Source organism: Ambystoma mexicanum, chromosome 1p (assembly GCF_040938575.1).
Source record: "Ambystoma mexicanum isolate Mex_15411 chromosome 1p, UKY_AmexF1_1, whole genome shotgun sequence".
Taxonomy (NCBI): Eukaryota; Metazoa; Chordata; class Amphibia; order Caudata; family Ambystomatidae; genus Ambystoma; species Ambystoma mexicanum.
Genome location: NC_090921.1, coordinates 662,315,099 through 662,333,365, shown reverse-complemented (window position 1 = coordinate 662,333,365; position 18,267 = coordinate 662,315,099). Strand labels below are relative to the sequence as shown.

The 18,267-nt window shown below is 49.8% G+C and overlaps 1 protein-coding gene across 3 annotated transcripts in view; it reads right to left on the bottom strand.

The window, feature by feature from the left end:
- TARS2 (threonyl-tRNA synthetase 2, mitochondrial) overlaps nt 1-18,267 on the bottom strand; it is a 1,102,517-nt gene that overhangs the window by 102,153 nt on the left and 982,097 nt on the right. For all 3 annotated transcript variants that reach the window (XM_069649728.1, XM_069649729.1, XM_069649730.1), the window contains 2 exons: nt 8,136-8,236; nt 5,378-5,482 (listed from right to left, as the gene is read on the bottom strand). In XM_069649728.1, coding sequence (XP_069505829.1) covers nt 5,378-5,482; nt 8,136-8,236 — 206 coding nt within the window. The remainder of the gene's footprint in view (nt 1-5,377; nt 5,483-8,135; nt 8,237-18,267) is intronic.

Below are 18,267 nucleotides of genomic sequence, written 5' to 3'. Positions count from 1 at the left end.
CGGTCACCGCAATTAGCGGTCACCGTAAATAGGCGGAACCGGAAATAGCGTCATCGCAGCGGAACGGGAAACTGCACGACGCCCATCTTGAAAAACACAATCCATTGCCATCCTCCACAACCATACCTGATCCAACCCTGACACCTATCCACACCCATCACCCACCCAATTAGCCAAGTAAAAATGCCCAAAGTTGTTAAAAAAGCATGTGACCGGCAGCGCCAAGACCGTTTCTCAAAGGAGGAACTAACCATGCCCGCAGAGACCCTGCAAGAAAATGCTGCAGCTGTATTCTCCGCGCAGATGACAAGGCCGGCAATAGCGAAAAAGAAGGCCATATGGGCCCTAGTGGCACAGCGTGTGAGTGCAGTGGGGGCCGTACCCCGCACTGCCCAGCAGTGCAGAAAGCGCTGGGACGACTTGAGGCTCCGTGTCCGAAGCATCCTCTCAGCTAACCGGAACCTAGCCACGTCAACTGGGGGTGGATCCGATTCGCCCATAAAGCTGCAAGCATGGGAGGAAATATGTGCATCTACCATCGGGATGGAGAGCATCCAAGGTGTCGGAGGGATGGAGAGAGGAGCGCCGACCTCAGGAGATGCAGGTAGGTGGCCAGAGCAAGCCATGCTAAACTCAACAAAGTCCTATCATGTGAAGTACCATGTAGCCCCATAGTGCATATGCAACACATCGGCAGGTGAATGTCCACAGACACATCCAGACTCCACCCTGTACACATGCAGCATGCACACCCTAACTGCTGGCACACACATACCACCATGCTACCTCCACACAAAAGGCACAAAACCTGTATGCCCCTGCCTGAAATGTGCTGCATGTACCCACTGTATAGATGTCATCCCTCACAATGCACGGCCAATGTCCGCGGACCCATCAATAACACTATCCCTCCTTTGCTCCACCACAGGATCTGACACAGAGCTCAAGGAAGAGGACAACACTGCATCCAGATCCACCAAGAGGGCCAGGCCACAGGCATCCACCTCAGCCGTCCTAAAGGAAACACACCAGCAGCCACAAACCCTGCCTGGGGAAGAGGACAGGCAAGTGCCAGCCCCCACAACAGCAAACACAGACCCAGCAGCAGCACCGCACATGTCACTAGTCGTGCCCACTGAAGGGACAGGCTCTGCTGCAAGCAGCACCCTGGGTGAAATCGCTGCCATAGCGGCAACCTCTGACAGTGAGGCAGGCAGCATCGAGGTCATCGATGAGGAAAGGCCCACTGCCCAGCCACATTCCCCCTGCACATCCCTAAGCCCCCTGCAGGCGGATGCCACACAGGGGAAGTCGGAGGCCGAGGATTGGCCAGCCACCCCATCCCCCCAGCCTGAGGTGAGCAGCCCAATGGACATGCAAATGCCACTGGGCATGGGCCAGCGGAACCAGCAGACACTTGAGGATATAGTTACCCGCCAGCAGCAGCTATCCGCCCTCCTCAACGAACATGTTGCACAGTGTGGGGTGCCAAGGGATGGCATGGAGAGTTTGGCAGACCGAGTCACAGCTGCCATAGAGTCCTCCACAAAGGACATATGCACGGAACTCGCGGCTGTGCGCAATGTCCTCACAGAACTTGTCCAGACCATCAGGGACATGCGTCCAGATGCGCAGGCCGGACCGTCCTCATCAGCCAGCTCGGCACAGAGCAGCCCCATCCGCAGATCAGGGCGCAATCTATGCAGCACGGGCAGGGGTGCCCCGGGGGCAAGGGGAGGGGATTCACATTAGTGGCTTGACAGTCGAGCAGGACTACTGCACACCCTGCTGCACAGACACTACCGCACCTTCGTAGGGATTCCAGGGTGGAGGGGGGAGGGGGTGTGTTGGGGTGTTCAGGGGGGAGGGGGGAGGGGGTGTGTTGGGGTGTTCAGGGGGGAGGGGGTGTGTTGGGGTGTTCAGGGGGGAGGGGGAGGGGGTGTGTTGGGGTGTTCAGGGGGGAGGGGGTGTGTTGGGGTGTTCAGGGGGGAGGGGGAGGGGGTGTATTGGGGTGTTCAGGGGGAGGGGGTGTGTTGGGGTGTTCAGGGGGGAGGGGGGTGGGGGTGTGTCACGAAGTTTCATAGTTTGAATACACTTTTTTCTTTCCCAAAATGAAATGTGTGGACATTTTCATTGCATATGTGTGCTTTATTGGTGTACAGTCCACAGTGTGCATGTCCCAGAGACACAGAGTGCCCCAAGTGCGGTCTCCATGTGATTCACACCAGCCGTGTGTGCTAGAAGCAGTGGTCGATGATACTTTGGCGCATTGCACGTCCCTCCTGTGCGTCGCCTCCTCCATGGGGTGCTGCCCCATCTGCACCCTCCTCATCCTCATCGTCAGGTGGTTGCAGTCCTGCGTCAGGGGGCAGGGGCACATTCCGTCTGACGCACATATTGTGTAGCATGACACATGCCATGACGATCTTTGCCACCTTCTCATGGTGGTACAGGAGTGCCCCACCAGACCTGCTGAGGCTTCGGAACCGTGCCTTCAATAGGCCGAATGTCTGCTCTATGACCACACGAGTATGTGTATGTGCACGGTTGAAGTCCTCCTCGTGCTGGTTCTGCGGGTTCCGGACTGGTGTAAGGAGCCACCTCTTCAGGGGATAGCCTGCATCACCTGTATGTAGGCGAGAATGTATGTGTCAGTCATGTCGTCTGATCAAGAACATGATGTGCCACCATGGCTTGCATCCAACTGTTACTTCGGCTCACTTCTACATGCACTTATTGATTCACACAATGCAACCAGTATATGCTCATGGCTCCCATGGCCTGTTTTGCATGCCATCACCAAATGTATGCAGAGGGGTTGAGTGCATTGTGAGTGCCCATCCTCTGTCTCCGTTCTCTGTGTTGCTCACAGCCAGGTGGAGTATGCATCATTCCCCCCCCCCCTTCAGCCAGGTGGAGTATGCATCATTCCCCCCCCCCCCTTTCAGCCAGGTGGAGTATGCATCATTCCCCCCCCCTTCAGCCAGGTGGAGTATGCATCATCCCCCCCCCCTTCAGCCAGGTGGAGTATGCATCATTCCACCCCCCTTCAGCCAGGTGGAGTATGCATCATTCCCCCCCCCCTTTCAGCCAGGTGGAGTATTCATCATTCCCCCCCCTTCAGCCAGGTGGAGTATGCATCATCCCCCCCCCCTTCAGCCAGGTGGAGTATGCATCATTCCCCCCCCCTTCAGCCAGGTGGAGTATGCATCATTCCCCCCCCCCTTCAGCCAGGTGGAGTATGCATCATTCCCCCCCCCCTTCAGCCAGGTGGAGTATGCATCATTCCCCCCCCCTTCAGCCAGGTGGAGTATGCATCATTCCCCCCCCCCCTTCAGCCAGGTGGAGTATGCATCATTCCCCCCCCCTTTCAGCCAGGTGGAGTATGCATCATTCCCCCCCCTTCAGCCAGGTGGAGTATGCATCATTCCCCCCCCCTTCAGCCAGGTGGAGTATGCATCACCCCCCCCCTTCAGCCAGGTGGAGTATGCATCATCCCCCCCCCCCTTCAGCCAGGTGGAGTATGCATCATTCCCCCCCCTTCAGCCCGGTGGAGTATGCATCATCCCCCCTCCCCCTTCAGCCAGGTGGAGTATGCATCATTCCCCCCCCCCTTCAGCCAGGTGGAGTATGCATCATTCCCCCCCCCTTCAGCCAGGTGGAGTATGCATCGGTACGTCATTCACCTGCCCACTTCCATGACATTGGACTCACCGAGTAGCCAGGATCTTGGGCCTGCATGTCGCTCCATGTAGCGTGGTATTGTGGAGTTCCTCAGGACCATAGAATCATGGGTTGATCCCGGGAATCGGGCACAACAATGTGTGATGATCTTGTTGGAGTCACAGACCATTTGCACGTTGATTGAGTGGAACTGTTTCCGGTTGCGGTACGGTACCTCCATGGCACGTGGAACCACCAATTCCACATGGGTGCAGTCGATGGCACCAATGCAACCGGGTATGCCGGCTAGTGCATGGAAACCCACTTTGGTGTTTGCAATGTCCTGGGCAGTCCGTGGTAATGAGATGTGGTCGTCTGTGTGCTTGAGGAGGGCATCGAGCACTTGGATGAGTGTTCGTGAGAATAATGGTTGTGAAATGCCATGCAAGCGCCCCACTGTGTGCTGGTAGGTGCCTGTGGCCAGGAAGTGGAGTACAGACACTACCTTCAGTAGGGGGGGGATGGCGGTTGGAGTTTCTATCATGCTGACGATGTCGTTGTGTATCATGTCTACGATGGCGGTGATGGTGTCCCGGTCCATACGGTACAGGGTGTGGATCTGCTCAGCAGTAAGGTTGAATGGATTGGCTCTGATGCGTGGGATTGGGGGCTGCCTGCGTGGTGGCACTGGCTGTGCTGGTGGGGCTTGCTGGGCCTGCCTTGCCCTCCTTCTCCTCCTGCGTCTCCTCTGTGCAGCCTGTTGTTGTTGTTGTAGTAGTAGCACTTGCATTGCTATCAGGTCCTCCAGCCCCAACATTGCTAGTCGTATTGGTATCATTGTGGAGTGTGACTGGGTGTGGGAAGGGGTGGGGTGTGCTCTTTTTGTACTTCCTGAGTCTGTATTGCCTTCACCTGTGCTGTTTCTGTGCACCTGTGGCAGCTGCATTCACTTTACATGGCCCTTTATGGTTGGTTCGCGATGGCGTAATTAGCACCATGGCGGTAAGGTACTTAACGGGCTGGGTGATGGCGTTAGGTGCATGTCCGCTTGGGTCGGCATTTGCGTACCTTTCCGCCATGGCGCTAAGTACGGTGTGGCCGGTCGCGTGCGCGCACCCTTAGCGCAGTTAGCGGTAGCGTTAACTACGATGCCGCTAATGGCATCGTAGTTAACGGTCACGGGTCATGATCGGACCTGGCGGAAAACGATGGCGGTAACCATTTACCGCCATCGTTTTTCACTTAGCGCCAGAGTCGTAATGAGGCCCAATGTCCACAAAACAGAGCCTTAGATAGCTGTGGGTAAATGTGCAGGAGATCTGGTTCATCAAAGCAAAGGGAATGTGTAAGGAAATGCATTTAGGCTGCGCTACCACCAGATAGCGATGCAACGGTTAAGTGACATGTTCATGTGTTTTGTGTGATATGTTGCCTACTTGGTCCTGTTCCGCGCAGGCATCGCCCACACAGGTTCATTTCATTGACAGATATTAGAATATTTCACTAGAATCTGACAAATTATAGAAGGTGTGCCCAGAAAGAGCCTCATCTTGTACTAGAACACACATAGGGCCTGATTCATGGACGCGTTTTATAATGCGCAATCCCACAGGAAACCGTTGCATGAATCAGGCAAATAATGCAATTATACAGCAGAGCACAGCACAACGACATAATACATGGATAGGAACAGTTTATTCAAAGAATTACTTGCCATTTCCCAGCATAGTTTTCAGCCAAGATGGCAACCATCCTCTCCACAGATCCGAGTATAGCCCGGTGGATCATTACAGGCCTTGCTGAGGTGCTGCCATCCTTACTGTAGACAAGAATGGAGAGGGGCATTTTCAAAGTGACCATGTGAGCTAACAAACACTATACTAGAGTGGGACACATCTTCACAGAGAAAAAAGTTAGAGAGTGAAAGGCAACATTGCTGTACATCTTTGGTACTCGGGGTAAGGCTTCCATGCAGGCACTAGGCAACAGCAGTATGTTTCCACTGTACCATGTACACAGGGCAGTGCGAGGGCTGGCACCACAATGGTGTACAATCCCAAAATGAATGCACATGCAGTGGCCTGGGGTGTGATCCCCTCACTATACACCCGCTAGGAGGATGTGCTTGACTCAACAGTATGCACACGGAAGTGTGAGGAAAATGATGGCAATGCACTGAATGTACAGATTGTGTTTCAGGACTGGCAGAAGCAGGCTGTGGTCTCACTCACTATATACACATATGACTATCTGAGGACGAAAAGCTGCCAGGGGTTCTCCATTGCACTGTGGAGACAAACGGGGCTGCCCTTCTCTGTAATACAGGGCAAAGTGAGAATTAGCATACGCCATCCGCCTGCAACATATTCAGGACGATACAAGTACAAACCGCATCAGTGCACACACCCATACTTTATGTAGATGGAGGTGTAAGGAGGGAGCAGTAGGACCTCGCCACCCCCCCCCCCCCCCCACCAGCTCGATGTACAAGGTAGTAAGAGAACTGGTGGTGCAAGGTTGTGTGCATCTTTATTGGATCTTTATGTTAGGTGCGAGCCGGCGCAGCGGCAGTGATTGCACAACAAAGTGTACAGAGTGGCACCACCCTATGCACCCCTGTACAGTATGCATAGGCTGGTGAATAGGGTGGTATGGCATGTTCCCTGCACTGAATGAACATGGCTGTTGTGTGCAAACAGGTAACAGCATTGCATGTCGTCCCTCACAGTTTCACCGCAACATTTCTAGTTCACCTAAAGTTGATCTTCTTTGGTCTTACTGGGAGCTACCCTCGAACCTATAGTGCCTTATGTCAATTCTTCCCTTACATCTCACAGCTTTCTCGATGAGTCATGCTGAGGATTTATTGCCCATCAGCTTAGTTCCCATAGTCGGCGTCAGCCTAAAAAACGAGTTTAGCCGCGTATTGTCTCAGTAGAGCGCGATAACTCACCCACAAAAGTAACTACTAAGCCAATGGGGCAATGAGCCTAAACACAGTGAGTATTACAGAATATATGCAATTTCCTGGCAATGGCTGGGTGTGGTAACTGGAAGCAAGCCAGAAAGTCTGATTCCTACGGGCTCCTTGAAAACTGGAAACCTAAAACAACAAAACTTTGCTTTCACAATTGCTTGAAAGCAATTCAAGTCTGAACGCAGTTTTCCTATGCGGAATCTTGTCTGGGAATGATGCAAACTCAATGTTCTACACCAATTCGCTCGAGGTCATGGAGGGCTTCATACAGAACACCCAAGTTTCCCAGCTCCATGTGTGAGAGAGCCATCCAGCCTAAGTGTTTTCTTGGAATTCTCGGCTACTGGGAAACTTAAGAACGCTGTCAATATCTCAATGTAACTTGTTTGAGAACAGTGAGCAATAAGAGATGCATTTCTCTACATTAGCCACTAACTAGTTCGAGGACAGAGCACACTACATTTCTAGACACTCGCTTGCTAAAGAAGAGAGAGAGAGAGGGGACACTAACATTTTTAAGCACAGTGCAGATTACAGTTCTCTACAGTTGTTTGGAAGTGCAGTGTAGACTGGACCTGGTTCCATGCCTCACTGCATTATTAAGCCTGCATTGAACTGAACTTCTCTTCACTCATGTGTAAAGGATTGGGTGAACTGAATGCATCTACACTAACTTTCTGAAGCACACTGCAGACTGTTTCCCAACACAGCAGTTTGTTAGAGAGCCCAATGGCCACCGTTTTATGGCACAGTATAAGATAGTGTCCCTAAAATGTATTGTGTTTGGGAGTACACTGTGGACGATTTTCTAAAGTGCAACTTGTTTGGAAGCAGAGTTATGTTATGTTAAAGGTACTTAGATTGGTCCCCAGGCGCTCTGGCGGTTCTGTAAACAGGAAGGACGGGTAGAGTTAGACGAGAGGAGGGGAGAAGGAGAGTGGGAGAAGTGCTGTGCTGTTGGCAGCATCAGCTCGGTATGAATCGAGTGCTGGGCTTTGGTGCAAGAATCGCATTGGTCGAGACCTCATGTGCTGTAGGTGACTATGTGTTGTTGATGCGGTGTGGTAAAGTGCGTGCGGATTGTTGGGAGAGAGATGGTTGTGTGGCTTTGTGTGGGTTACGTATGCAGAAGATTGAGGGTTGGGTTAGTGGGGTCTGTATCCTGATTCAGATACTTCTGGTTCCGTTACAGTTGTAAACGGTTTCCCTGCAGTGCCGTCTGTTTGGAAGGACAAGGTGTACAGTTTCTTTGTATTGCAACTCGTTTGAAAGTAGTGTGGACTGAGTTTTTTTCTACACTGTTCCATGTTTTGGGGACCATTTTGAAGGAGTTCCCTACAAGGCAACTTGCTTTGGAGCACTTGTGGGCAGATTTCTTAAATTGCAGTTTGTTTGGGAACACAAGGTGACCAGTTTCTGACAGCACAGGTTCTCGGCTGCGCAGAGCAAACAGAGTTGCCACACACACTTCAAAAACGTCTTGGTTGACACATACCTTATGTAGCCGAGGTTAAATCTGATTGGCAGCTGGAAGTCTAGCTGGATCGTGGCACACTGGTGGTATCGGCCAATAGCATCTTTAATCTGAATGTCAATCTGCAAAGAGATCCAGAACACAGTCAGACAGGTATTGTTTAGAAATTGCTCCACAAAGAAACCATACATTTGTGTAAGTATAAGTGAGAAGTGTTTAATGTGGCACAGCAGGATATTGTATGGTTCATTATTGTGTTCCTTTACACCCTACCCTTCCTTGGGGAAGTCATCAAGATGTACCCATCTCAAAGGACACACAAGATGACAGATATTGCGACTTGTGTGAGATGCACATATTGCAGTTTTTATGCCTTATCTTAAGTACAACAATCAGAAAACTTCTGCTGCATTAGAGGTCCAACAAGCTGTGTCTTGTGCAAGGTACAAATGATCACAGTCATCTGACTGCAGCCATATCATGGAAAGTAGGAAATCGGACTACAGTCACCAAGCCTGATGTGAGGATCAAGGATTGCAGTAATTGGGCCTCATGCAATTGACAAAAAGTCCATCACTGAGATGCCTGCAGAAGGCAAGGATCCCAATCACAGAGTCTCATGCAAGTTACCGATATCAGCGCCAAAGGGCCAGGAGAAATGTGGAGTAATAGCGTTTGCACCTCTGCCACCCGAGAGGCCACGTGAGGTACAGGAATCTGGGTCATCAAGCATCAAACTAGGTACAAAGATCACACATTTAGTCGAGTGCGAGATGCAAGTATCATCGACATCTAGCCTCGTGTGAGGTACATGGATCAAAGTTATTGTGGCCCTTGTGAGGATAGAAATCACGCTTTATGTGCAGGACAAGGATCACAGTCATCATATCTCACACAATATAGTAGGAGGAAAACAATTTAGAACTGTGTGACTTAGATACATTTCTGTCAGTGCCCTGCGTGAGCACAGATCGATCCCTCAATTGAAGTCACCCTAGGCCTGGAAGGAAGAAAGCTGTACACTATTAAAGGAAACTCCCATTATATTGAAAAGGTCCACAAGTCTGGAAACCACAAGCACATCCTTCAATACAAGATCATTAAGTGCTGTTGAACACTCCTAATTCTCGTTTGTGCAGGATTAAAGTCAATAGATCACAGGACTGCGTGAATTCCGGGAACTCGGGTTTGCACATTTTTTGCTGGTAACGAGCGTAAGCAAAATGCAAAAGAAGGGATAGAGAATGCTCTAGGGAAAGGTGGCTCAGAGCCACGGGTAGTGGCACATCAAAGAATGGCATTATTCCACGCAGAGGGAAATCATGCAAGCGGTATCAGTGCTGAGAGGTTACTGCACTAGGCTACAGGGAGAAAGGGCTGCGAGGGTTTCCTGGAAAACTGCCCAGAAATGCGGATAGAACTTGGCACAGCTCTATACGCTTCTGGTAATTGTTGCATGCTAAGCCAAGCATCTCTGGGAAAGGTCTGAAAGAGGCTCTCAAAATGGGTGCAAGCAGTGGAAAGAACCAGGACAACGATTAACGGGTAGCAGCGAGGATGGTGTAATGAAAATCCAAATCCACTCTGACAGCTCAGGACTGATATTATCTTAGACTGAGTACTGCCATGTTTCTGCCTCTAGATTGTATCAACTAAAGAGTACTACGATTATTCTATTTTTTGTTTTGGACATGACATCTGCTCCACAATGTCATGAAAAGGGACCAGGGCACATCTAGGCAAAGAAATGTCTTTTACACCAACTCACTTTGAGATTTTTCAAAACACATGCTAAGGGTCCCACACGGGTAGATCGGTTTATTTGCCTAGGTGTTTTATAAAGCGCTAACATGCTGCGTTCAAGCTGCTTCCAAGTGCTTAGAAACACTTTAGCATGCTGCAAGACCAAAACAAATGCAAAGATCCGATAGCTGCAGTAAACAGAGAGAGAAGCATGGCACCAAGGGGTATCTTAAGATGGATTTCTAGAATCTGACCTGGTGGACAGATTTTAGGAGGACACCCTAGTTATAGTGAACTCCGAGAGGGCGCCAAACCCAATCAAGGTAAACATGGAGAGCAATCAAGGATATTCTCAGGAGAGTGTGGGGTCAGAGGTCCACACAATAAGTCAATTTAGACAGATTTGTATAAAAAAACGAATATTTATTCTAGGCCTTTACACACACTAAAAAACGAAAGTAGCAGGTGATATTATTGTGTTCTCATCTTTCAGATGATACTACTCAGGTTTGATGACCAAAAAGCAATCTAATGAAATATTAGGATACAGGGACTGGTCCGAATGTTATCCTATGAAGGACAAGGGGTGACAAATTCTTTGCGTTTACTTACCCCCCTCTCACCCTGACTCCAATTTTCCCAGATGACTTGATGGGTTAACTGGGGGTCATTAGAGGTTGGATTTCCTGGCGTTTGTTCTGATGAGGTGCTCAGGAGCTGAGCTGCGGGTGCAAGGATTTTTACGGTCAGGTCCAGATGCAACCCCTGGCAATGGAGAAATGCTAAATTCACCAATGCAGGTCTCGTCATGACACTTCGCAGGACGGGGGAAGGCGTGTTCCAGAGGCAGCCACCGCACAACGATGACAGTAATGGCACGCCACTCTTTGAGATGCTGAGACAGTCTGCCCTCAACCGGCCTCAAGACTGTTTGGAAGCGGCTGCGGCATTGCCTGAAGGCAAAGAGGCAGCTGCCCCAGTGGCTTTGGCACCACGATTTCCCCGACCACCACAGGTACTTTTTCGCTGGCCCCTTTGACTGGCGGCCCCTCTCGTTCTACCAAAGCCAAAGGAGGAGTAGTAACAAAAAGAACCTCCCCTCCACTGCTGTCCCCTAGGACGAAAATGCAGAGGTTGACACACCGCAGCGCTTAAAGATTTTGCCGCAGCTTTTGAGGTCTGCAACCTCTCAAGGCTCTTGTCAGCCTTGCTGCCAAATAAATGTGCGCCATCAAAGGGCATGGTCAGAAGACGGGCCTGCACATCCAGAGCAAACCCCGACATCCGCAACCATGCAAATCTGCGTATAACAGTGCTCGCAGCCATGGATTGGCTAACACTGTCGGCCGTATCCAAACCCGACTGAAGGGATTCGCACATGGCATCCTTGCCATCGTACACGAGAGCAAGGAACCCATCCCTTTCTTCCCCCTCGGGAATATGCTCAGGTGCCAAAGAAACACAATTCCACAGAGTGTGTGAAAACCTTGCCATGGCACACGTGGAGTTGGCCGGTTTCAAGGCCATGCTCCCAGCAGAAAATACCTTCCGGGCCCAACCGTCAAAGCGCTTGTTGTCCCTATCCGGAGGGATGGTAGGGTAAGCCGCCTGCCTCGAGGTGGCCGTAGCCGCCTGAACCACCAAACTCTCGGGAGTGGGGTGAGTAGATAAATAGCTGGGGTCGCCAACAGAAGGGCGGTATTTCTTGGTCAAAGACTTATTAGCAGCCTGAAGAGATTCTGGGGACTGCCAAGCAGCTGCCACCCTTTTCTGCAAGGTAAGATGAAATGGCAAAACATGGTCAGAGGACGGACCTTGATCTAAAATGTCCATTAGATCATCCTGCACAAAGTCTTCAGGAGGACTGGACCAGCTCAGATACTCCGAGACCCTCGCCATGAGCCTCCTGTACGAAGACTCAGCATGAGCCCCAGGCTCAGGCCTACCGAATTCCACTTCCGAGAAGTGTCCAACCCACTGGCATCATGGAGGGTCTGCCTCAACTCCTCCAACTGACTGTCAACAGAAAAAAGTGGAGATTCATCAAGCTCACCAGGGTCCTTAATCTCAGACCTTTCCTCATCTTCATAAATGTCATGCAGAGGGGGCTGAAACCCAGGCCTGGAGACAGAAGATGGCCTGGAGGCCAGAACTGGCCGCACAGACTTCCCAGTAGCCTTCCTTAGAGGATCCATGATATCCGGGTACTCCAAAGGCAAATTTCGAGAAAAATCCCTGAAGGCGCCGAAAGCTTCGACGCCGAGAGGCTTTAGCGTCAACACAGGTGCCGACCATGCCGTGGGCTGGTACGATGGTAAAGCGTCGACGACCAAGTCGGACGGACACGGCGCGACCCAGTCGACGCCAGCATCGAGCCCTCAGTAGGTAACTGTGGTCTCGCTGGGGACGAGGACCGAGACCTAGAGACAAGTCTCTTGCGACTTTTTGAATCCTTGTCCGTACGGAACCTCTAAGGCTCCCGATGTGAGACGCGTTGAGAACACGAGCCCGATGGCGTGCGAGCCACGGTACGAGACTGACCCTGGCCGGCTTTGTTAGAAGGTGCGACCGGACCCACGCCCTGCAATTTAAAAAATCGCTAACAGAGATTCTTTAAATGCCGCCCATTCCTCCGGAGTCGAGGACTTTGTCGGGCACGTAACCTTCCTCGAGGCACCCTCCTCTGAGGAAGGAGAAAGCGACCAGTGATGGCGCTTCCTAGAGTGCCGGGACAAGGAAGACGAGTGGCAGGAACCACTCCGGGATCGAGATCCCCGGGACTCCTTCCGACGCGGAGAGTCGCCCCTCGAGTCGTCGGTGGAAACTCCCTTGGACTTGGAAGTACGGGACTTTACAGGCTTAGAGCCCCAACCTACCTGGAGCTTCCCCTTCCGCAAGGCCTTGGCAGTCAGCGACTGGCATTTCAAGCATCGTCGGTGTCGTGCGACTCGCTCAGGCACCATAAACAAATGCAGTGCGGGTCAGTGAGCGACATTGTCGACGTGCAGTCCCGGCAGGTCTTGAAGCCAGACCGCGGAGTGGGAGGGGTGGAAGAGAAATACATCTTAATGATGACCATTCGAGGCGCGCCGAGTCTCACGAAGTTAACATGTTCGCAGAAAAAAACTGAACTTGGGCTACGGGCGCTGTGCGTCAGGTGACATCGCCCTCGACGGAGGCCTTCGAGGGACATCGACCCGACGTCATCGACGCAGACGCCCTCTGCTGAAAAAGTTTCCGAAGTGCACAGCTGTGGACATTACATGTCAAAGATGTGGAATACGTTGGAGGACACAATCCATTCGAAGCCATGTTGTTCACGGTCTTACACAACGGCTTCAGCATATGCAGAACCTGGCAGCCAGGTTAGCCACTGGTTCCCCCTATGGTGCCCAGATCTCGCCAGTGCTTCGTCGACTCCACTGGCATCCGGTGGCCCAGCGAGTCCACTTTAAGTCATTATGTATTGTCCATCGGGCAATCCATGGTCAAGAAGCTGAGTTTTTGCAGTCTAAGTTCTCTCGATACATCCCTGAACGGGACATTCGCTCCTCCACCACCAATCTACTTGTTGTTCCAAGATTCAACCAGGAAAGGCTTGGCGGCAGAGCCTTTTCCATTGCTGCTGCCAAACTTTGGAACAATCTTCCACTGCCACTCAAAACCACCTCTAACCATCTGGGTTTCAGAAGAGCTCTGAAAACCATTATATTCTAGTCCTCGGCTCTTCCACTGGTCTTCTCTTCAACTAGCAGTTTCCTCTCCAGCGCCATGATGCCTTCGGGCGACCGTGCGCTTTACAAATAGAGATAACATAACATAACGGTCCTCAAGTGGCAAAATGGCAGAATAGACAATGAAGGAGAGTAGGGCAAGCCCCACATAGCTCATGCAAAGCACTGAAGGTGGCAGAAAATTATTAAATTGCAGCCCTATAGGGAAGCAGGTAATTGAGCACTGGCTCCCCGGCAGCCCAGATGGGTGGCACCATAGTCTTGGTAGAGCTTGTGAGAGAGCGGGCCACAGGGTGAGTGTGCAAGCACGGTACACCTAGAACAGAGATGATTTGCTCTGTGGCATTCTGGGGGGGGCCTTCACTGTGAGGCAAGGCTGCCACCCAATAGGCCCCTAGGAGTGGTGGACCTCAGGGAGAGACTCCCCTCATGGGGATAAGGACTTCCATTCTGTGAAGGGACTCCCTAACTCTCTTGCCCTTGCACCCATAAAAACCCTAAGGTCTACAGAGAATGCAACTGAAAGTACTACTGTGTGTTACAGTAACACTCCCTTCCTTTCTTGAGACTTGACACCACAGAGACAAAGAAGAATAAGAATGAGGACACACTTCATCCAAGAGTACTGGGAAGAGGTGGCCACAAGGAGGTATGATCTAACATGTAAACAACCAAAAGACTATGACACTTTGCTGAGGTGGGCCCAGCTAGAAGAGATAAAAACCGAGAACGGACTGAAGGAAAAGAATCTCGGGAGAAGCCTGCATGGAGCCAGCAAAGCCCAGGAAGTTCGAACTGTGCAGAAAAGTTGGTCCTTGGAAAAGAGGACGCAGAAGAGTGGAAGCAGCAGAAGAATCCTGTGAGCCGGCAGGTAGTCGACTCACTCCAGTGCTGGGGAAGGCGACGTGGTGGCATGATCTCTGGGAGGTGGACTGTTCGGTCCGACAATGACGCAGAGACTTCCAGCACCAGGCCTTTTTACGGAGCCGCGCAGGCGAACCAAAAAGAATCGATGAGATGACAGCAAACCGCCGAAGACCCCGGGAAGAACTGGACATGCGTTCCCAGCACAAACCAGGTAACAGAAACTGCAGGAAACCCAGGTGGGGTCCTGGGAGACCAAAGAAACAAGAAAGCCTCAGGAGTGATTTCCCTCGTTGCAGTGATGACACCCAGAGACCCAAGAGTCCATGAAGCCTCAGGAATAATCTGTGAGGGGTCAGAAATACAAGAGAGAAAACTTGATTAAGGTTTTTCACAAGAAGCCATTTTATTAACTTAAAAGGGTGTGACAAACGCCTCACTATCGCTAACCTAATGTGGGTTTCCCTGCCTATGAAACTAAGACTAAAGGAAAACAAATACAAAAAAGGTATCTGTCCCTCACACTTATACATACAACAACAGCATTTCAGGTATTTTATGGCTGTTCAGATTCAACAAAACAATAATTAGAATCAGATATTCTTTTACCCAGGGACAGATCCCCTTCCCCAGGATTAATTTAGAATTTCTAAATAAACGTTCCAATGGATAAAGTTCATTCCAATAATGAGTTCTACTTCAAAAGTAAACACACAAAGGTTTCTCCCAATAGCCAAGTTCTGTTTCCAACAGAAAGGTCCTTTACTTCTGGAGGGTTTCACTTGGTGTCGTTATTGTCTTATAATCAAACAAAAGTTTCCACTGGCTTTTGTTTATCAACCAATAAGTCTTTCTCTTATATTTTCCAATAAATATTTCAATATGATTTCTCTTCTCTTGAGAAAGACAACTACTATACACTTCTTTATACACAACAATATTTACGCCAGGATGCTTTTACCACAGTTCATCAAACACATTAGTGGTTTTGCCACTTTCTTTCTACCACAACCTTTCGCCACAATGCAGTACTTCAATGTCTTCTTTCTGGTTCACTAACCTGCCAGGACTACCACCAACAATCCCTTTTCTGGTGTACTCTCCTGTCAGGATGAATCTCTTAACACTACAAGTACGCTGTGGTGTGGCTTACTTCAAAACATCAGTAAAGTCTATGACTTTCAATAAAAGTATAATTCACAACCTTTTCCATAAGGAGACAGCACCCACTGATGCAGTTTGTTCCACTGAAGGATTGGCCACATGTAATGCAGGTTATATTCCTCTCCCTCTTTCCACTCTCCACATGAAGGGCCTCTTTCCTGCCATGTTTGGGTTTTCACTATAACACCAGGTAACTGTTGGTAATGTCTTTTGGTCAGGTTTCTTTCTCCAAGAATGCTGTTTTCCCTTTAACTTTCAATGACCTTTCTTTGGCTTAGGCAATGCTGGTTGTTATCCGTTTCATATATTGCTTCCTCTTTACTTTGGCAATACTTGTTATAGTTTTGAGGTAGTATTGTCCTCTCTTTGCTTTGCCAATGGTGGTTACCCTTTTGGTTCAATACTGCCCCTCTTCCCTGGGGTAATGGTAGTCCCAGCCTTTTGTTCTGTTTTTACTTGGTTAGTGATAGTTATAACGTTTCTCCTCTTGTTTCCTCTTTACGTACGTTTTGGACCAAAACACTTTCTTTCATTAGTTCGGTTTTCAAAAGCAATGAGAGGTTTACAATAGAGCGCACCAGGGTCACCTGTCAGTGGCCAACTCATAGGTCTTTCCCTGCGTGTCTGTGTATCCCACTGCCAGTGCCAATTCTTCTCTGTTCATGGGATTTGGAGCTCTGGTTGCAGTCCCATGACTCGCCAGGCACCTTAGTTAGGTATAAGGTGCGGAGAGCACTTCTGTGCCACGGGCTAACCTGCAACAGTAGCACATCCCGCTGTGCGACCTCTGCAACTCAGGCTCCTCCTTCTCACGACTCTCTCCGCACTATCAACCGTCACAGACACAGCAGTGGTCCCGGCGTCCTCGGCTCTTTGCCCCTGCTGTATACATGGCCGCTGGTAACTTCTCCTCATACAACTACTGCTCCTCCTGATATGCACCTGAGGCGGATTTAAATAATCAGAATTCCCACTCAGGTGTAGGTTTGTCAGGAACACTAGACTGCATACTGCAGTTGTGTGCCTCAGAGTTCCTCTTCCTTGTCCCAGTACCTATGGCATTATGGGGCTTTACGTTCTTATCACATATTTCGGTTTGAACTTTACTTAACTCATTCTGTTTATAAAGCATACCTCTAGATAAGGGTTTTAAAGACATTAATGGTTGTTTCTTAATTTCACAACTCAACCCAAAAGTAAAATCACATGTCTCAGAAGTGATGGTATTGATGTTTTGATTCTTATATGTTCTATTCTTATGCTGACCACAAGGGTTTTCATTATTTACATTTTGGATACTTTTGGAAAGGGGAGCCTTACTCTGACACCAATGCATTAGGTATTCTGGCATCATGGATATCTCACCCTTTGAAAGAGCGGAGTACCGCGTCCCTTCTAGCGGAACCCTCCTATTCCCTTGGGGACCTTCCCCTCCCAGGTAATCCACGCGGCTACTACCAACCCAGGGTCAGGATCAGGTAGTGACTGCCTTCCCCTGGACAACTGGGAGGAGACATTAGGCAGGGATTCTGTGAGCATTCTGCAGGAGTCATCACAAATCTCCCTCGTCACAGTGGTGACGCACAGAGAACCAAGAGAAAAGAAAGCCTCAGGAGTATACTCTCTCGTCACAGTACCGATACTCGAAAAACCCAGAAAGCCCTGAGAGTAATCTCCCTCATCACAGTAGTGATACCCAGAGAAACGAAAGCCAAGAAAGCTTCAGGAGTAATCTCCCTTGTCACAACAGCGATACTTGGAGAATCAAGAGAATCTTGGGGGTGATCTCCAGTGTCACTGTAGTAATACCCAAAGGTCTGGAAACCAAAGTGCATTGGGAGGAATCTCCATCATCATAGTGATAATCCAAGCAAGACTAAAGAAGATTCTAGACAACAATAGCTATCTGGAGATTATCTTCAAACGTCCTACAACAAGTAGGAATTGCTAGAACTGTAAAGCAAACATTCCGAAGCCCTTGGGAAGAAGTGAAGAGACATTTGAGGACTGTTGTCAAAGAATATCCCAAGGCAATCCTCAAGACTGCGCAAGGTGGGTCAGGAGAAGGGAGTCACTCTCCTGGTATTATCATTTTTCATTTGCATGCTGAACCGTTTTGTAGAATAGTGGTACAGTTAGAGTAGGTTTTTGGACAGAGGACCGACTTTTTCATTTGGACACATCCTGAGGATGAGCACCCAAGTTGGTATTTGTTTAGGCAGGCATAACCCTTTAGAAATAGGGAGAGGTAGGACTTTTTCTTTATATTAAAAATGAAACTGCCACCCCTTTGTCAGACTCCTTACTCTACCACGCCACAGGCATGGATAACAGATGAAGCAGTTTTGGCTTCTTTCGGTCAATGTGCGGTGTGATGGAAGATAGACTGGGAGAGTGGTGCAGTACTGAAGAGGAGCTAGAGGCCAAACTGCAGCATAGGGAATGGGTGTCCCAACTAATCCTGCTTCTTGTTACGATCCCAGAGGGCAATCATAGTATCAGACTGATTGAAAATCTAGAGTTTTTTATGGCCCCACACACAATGAACTGTTGCGAGTTGGAATCAGGAAACTGAAAACTTGTGTATGAAGCAAAGTACGTGAGCTCCTACACATGCACAGAACGATCCAAGACCCCTGTGGAAGAGA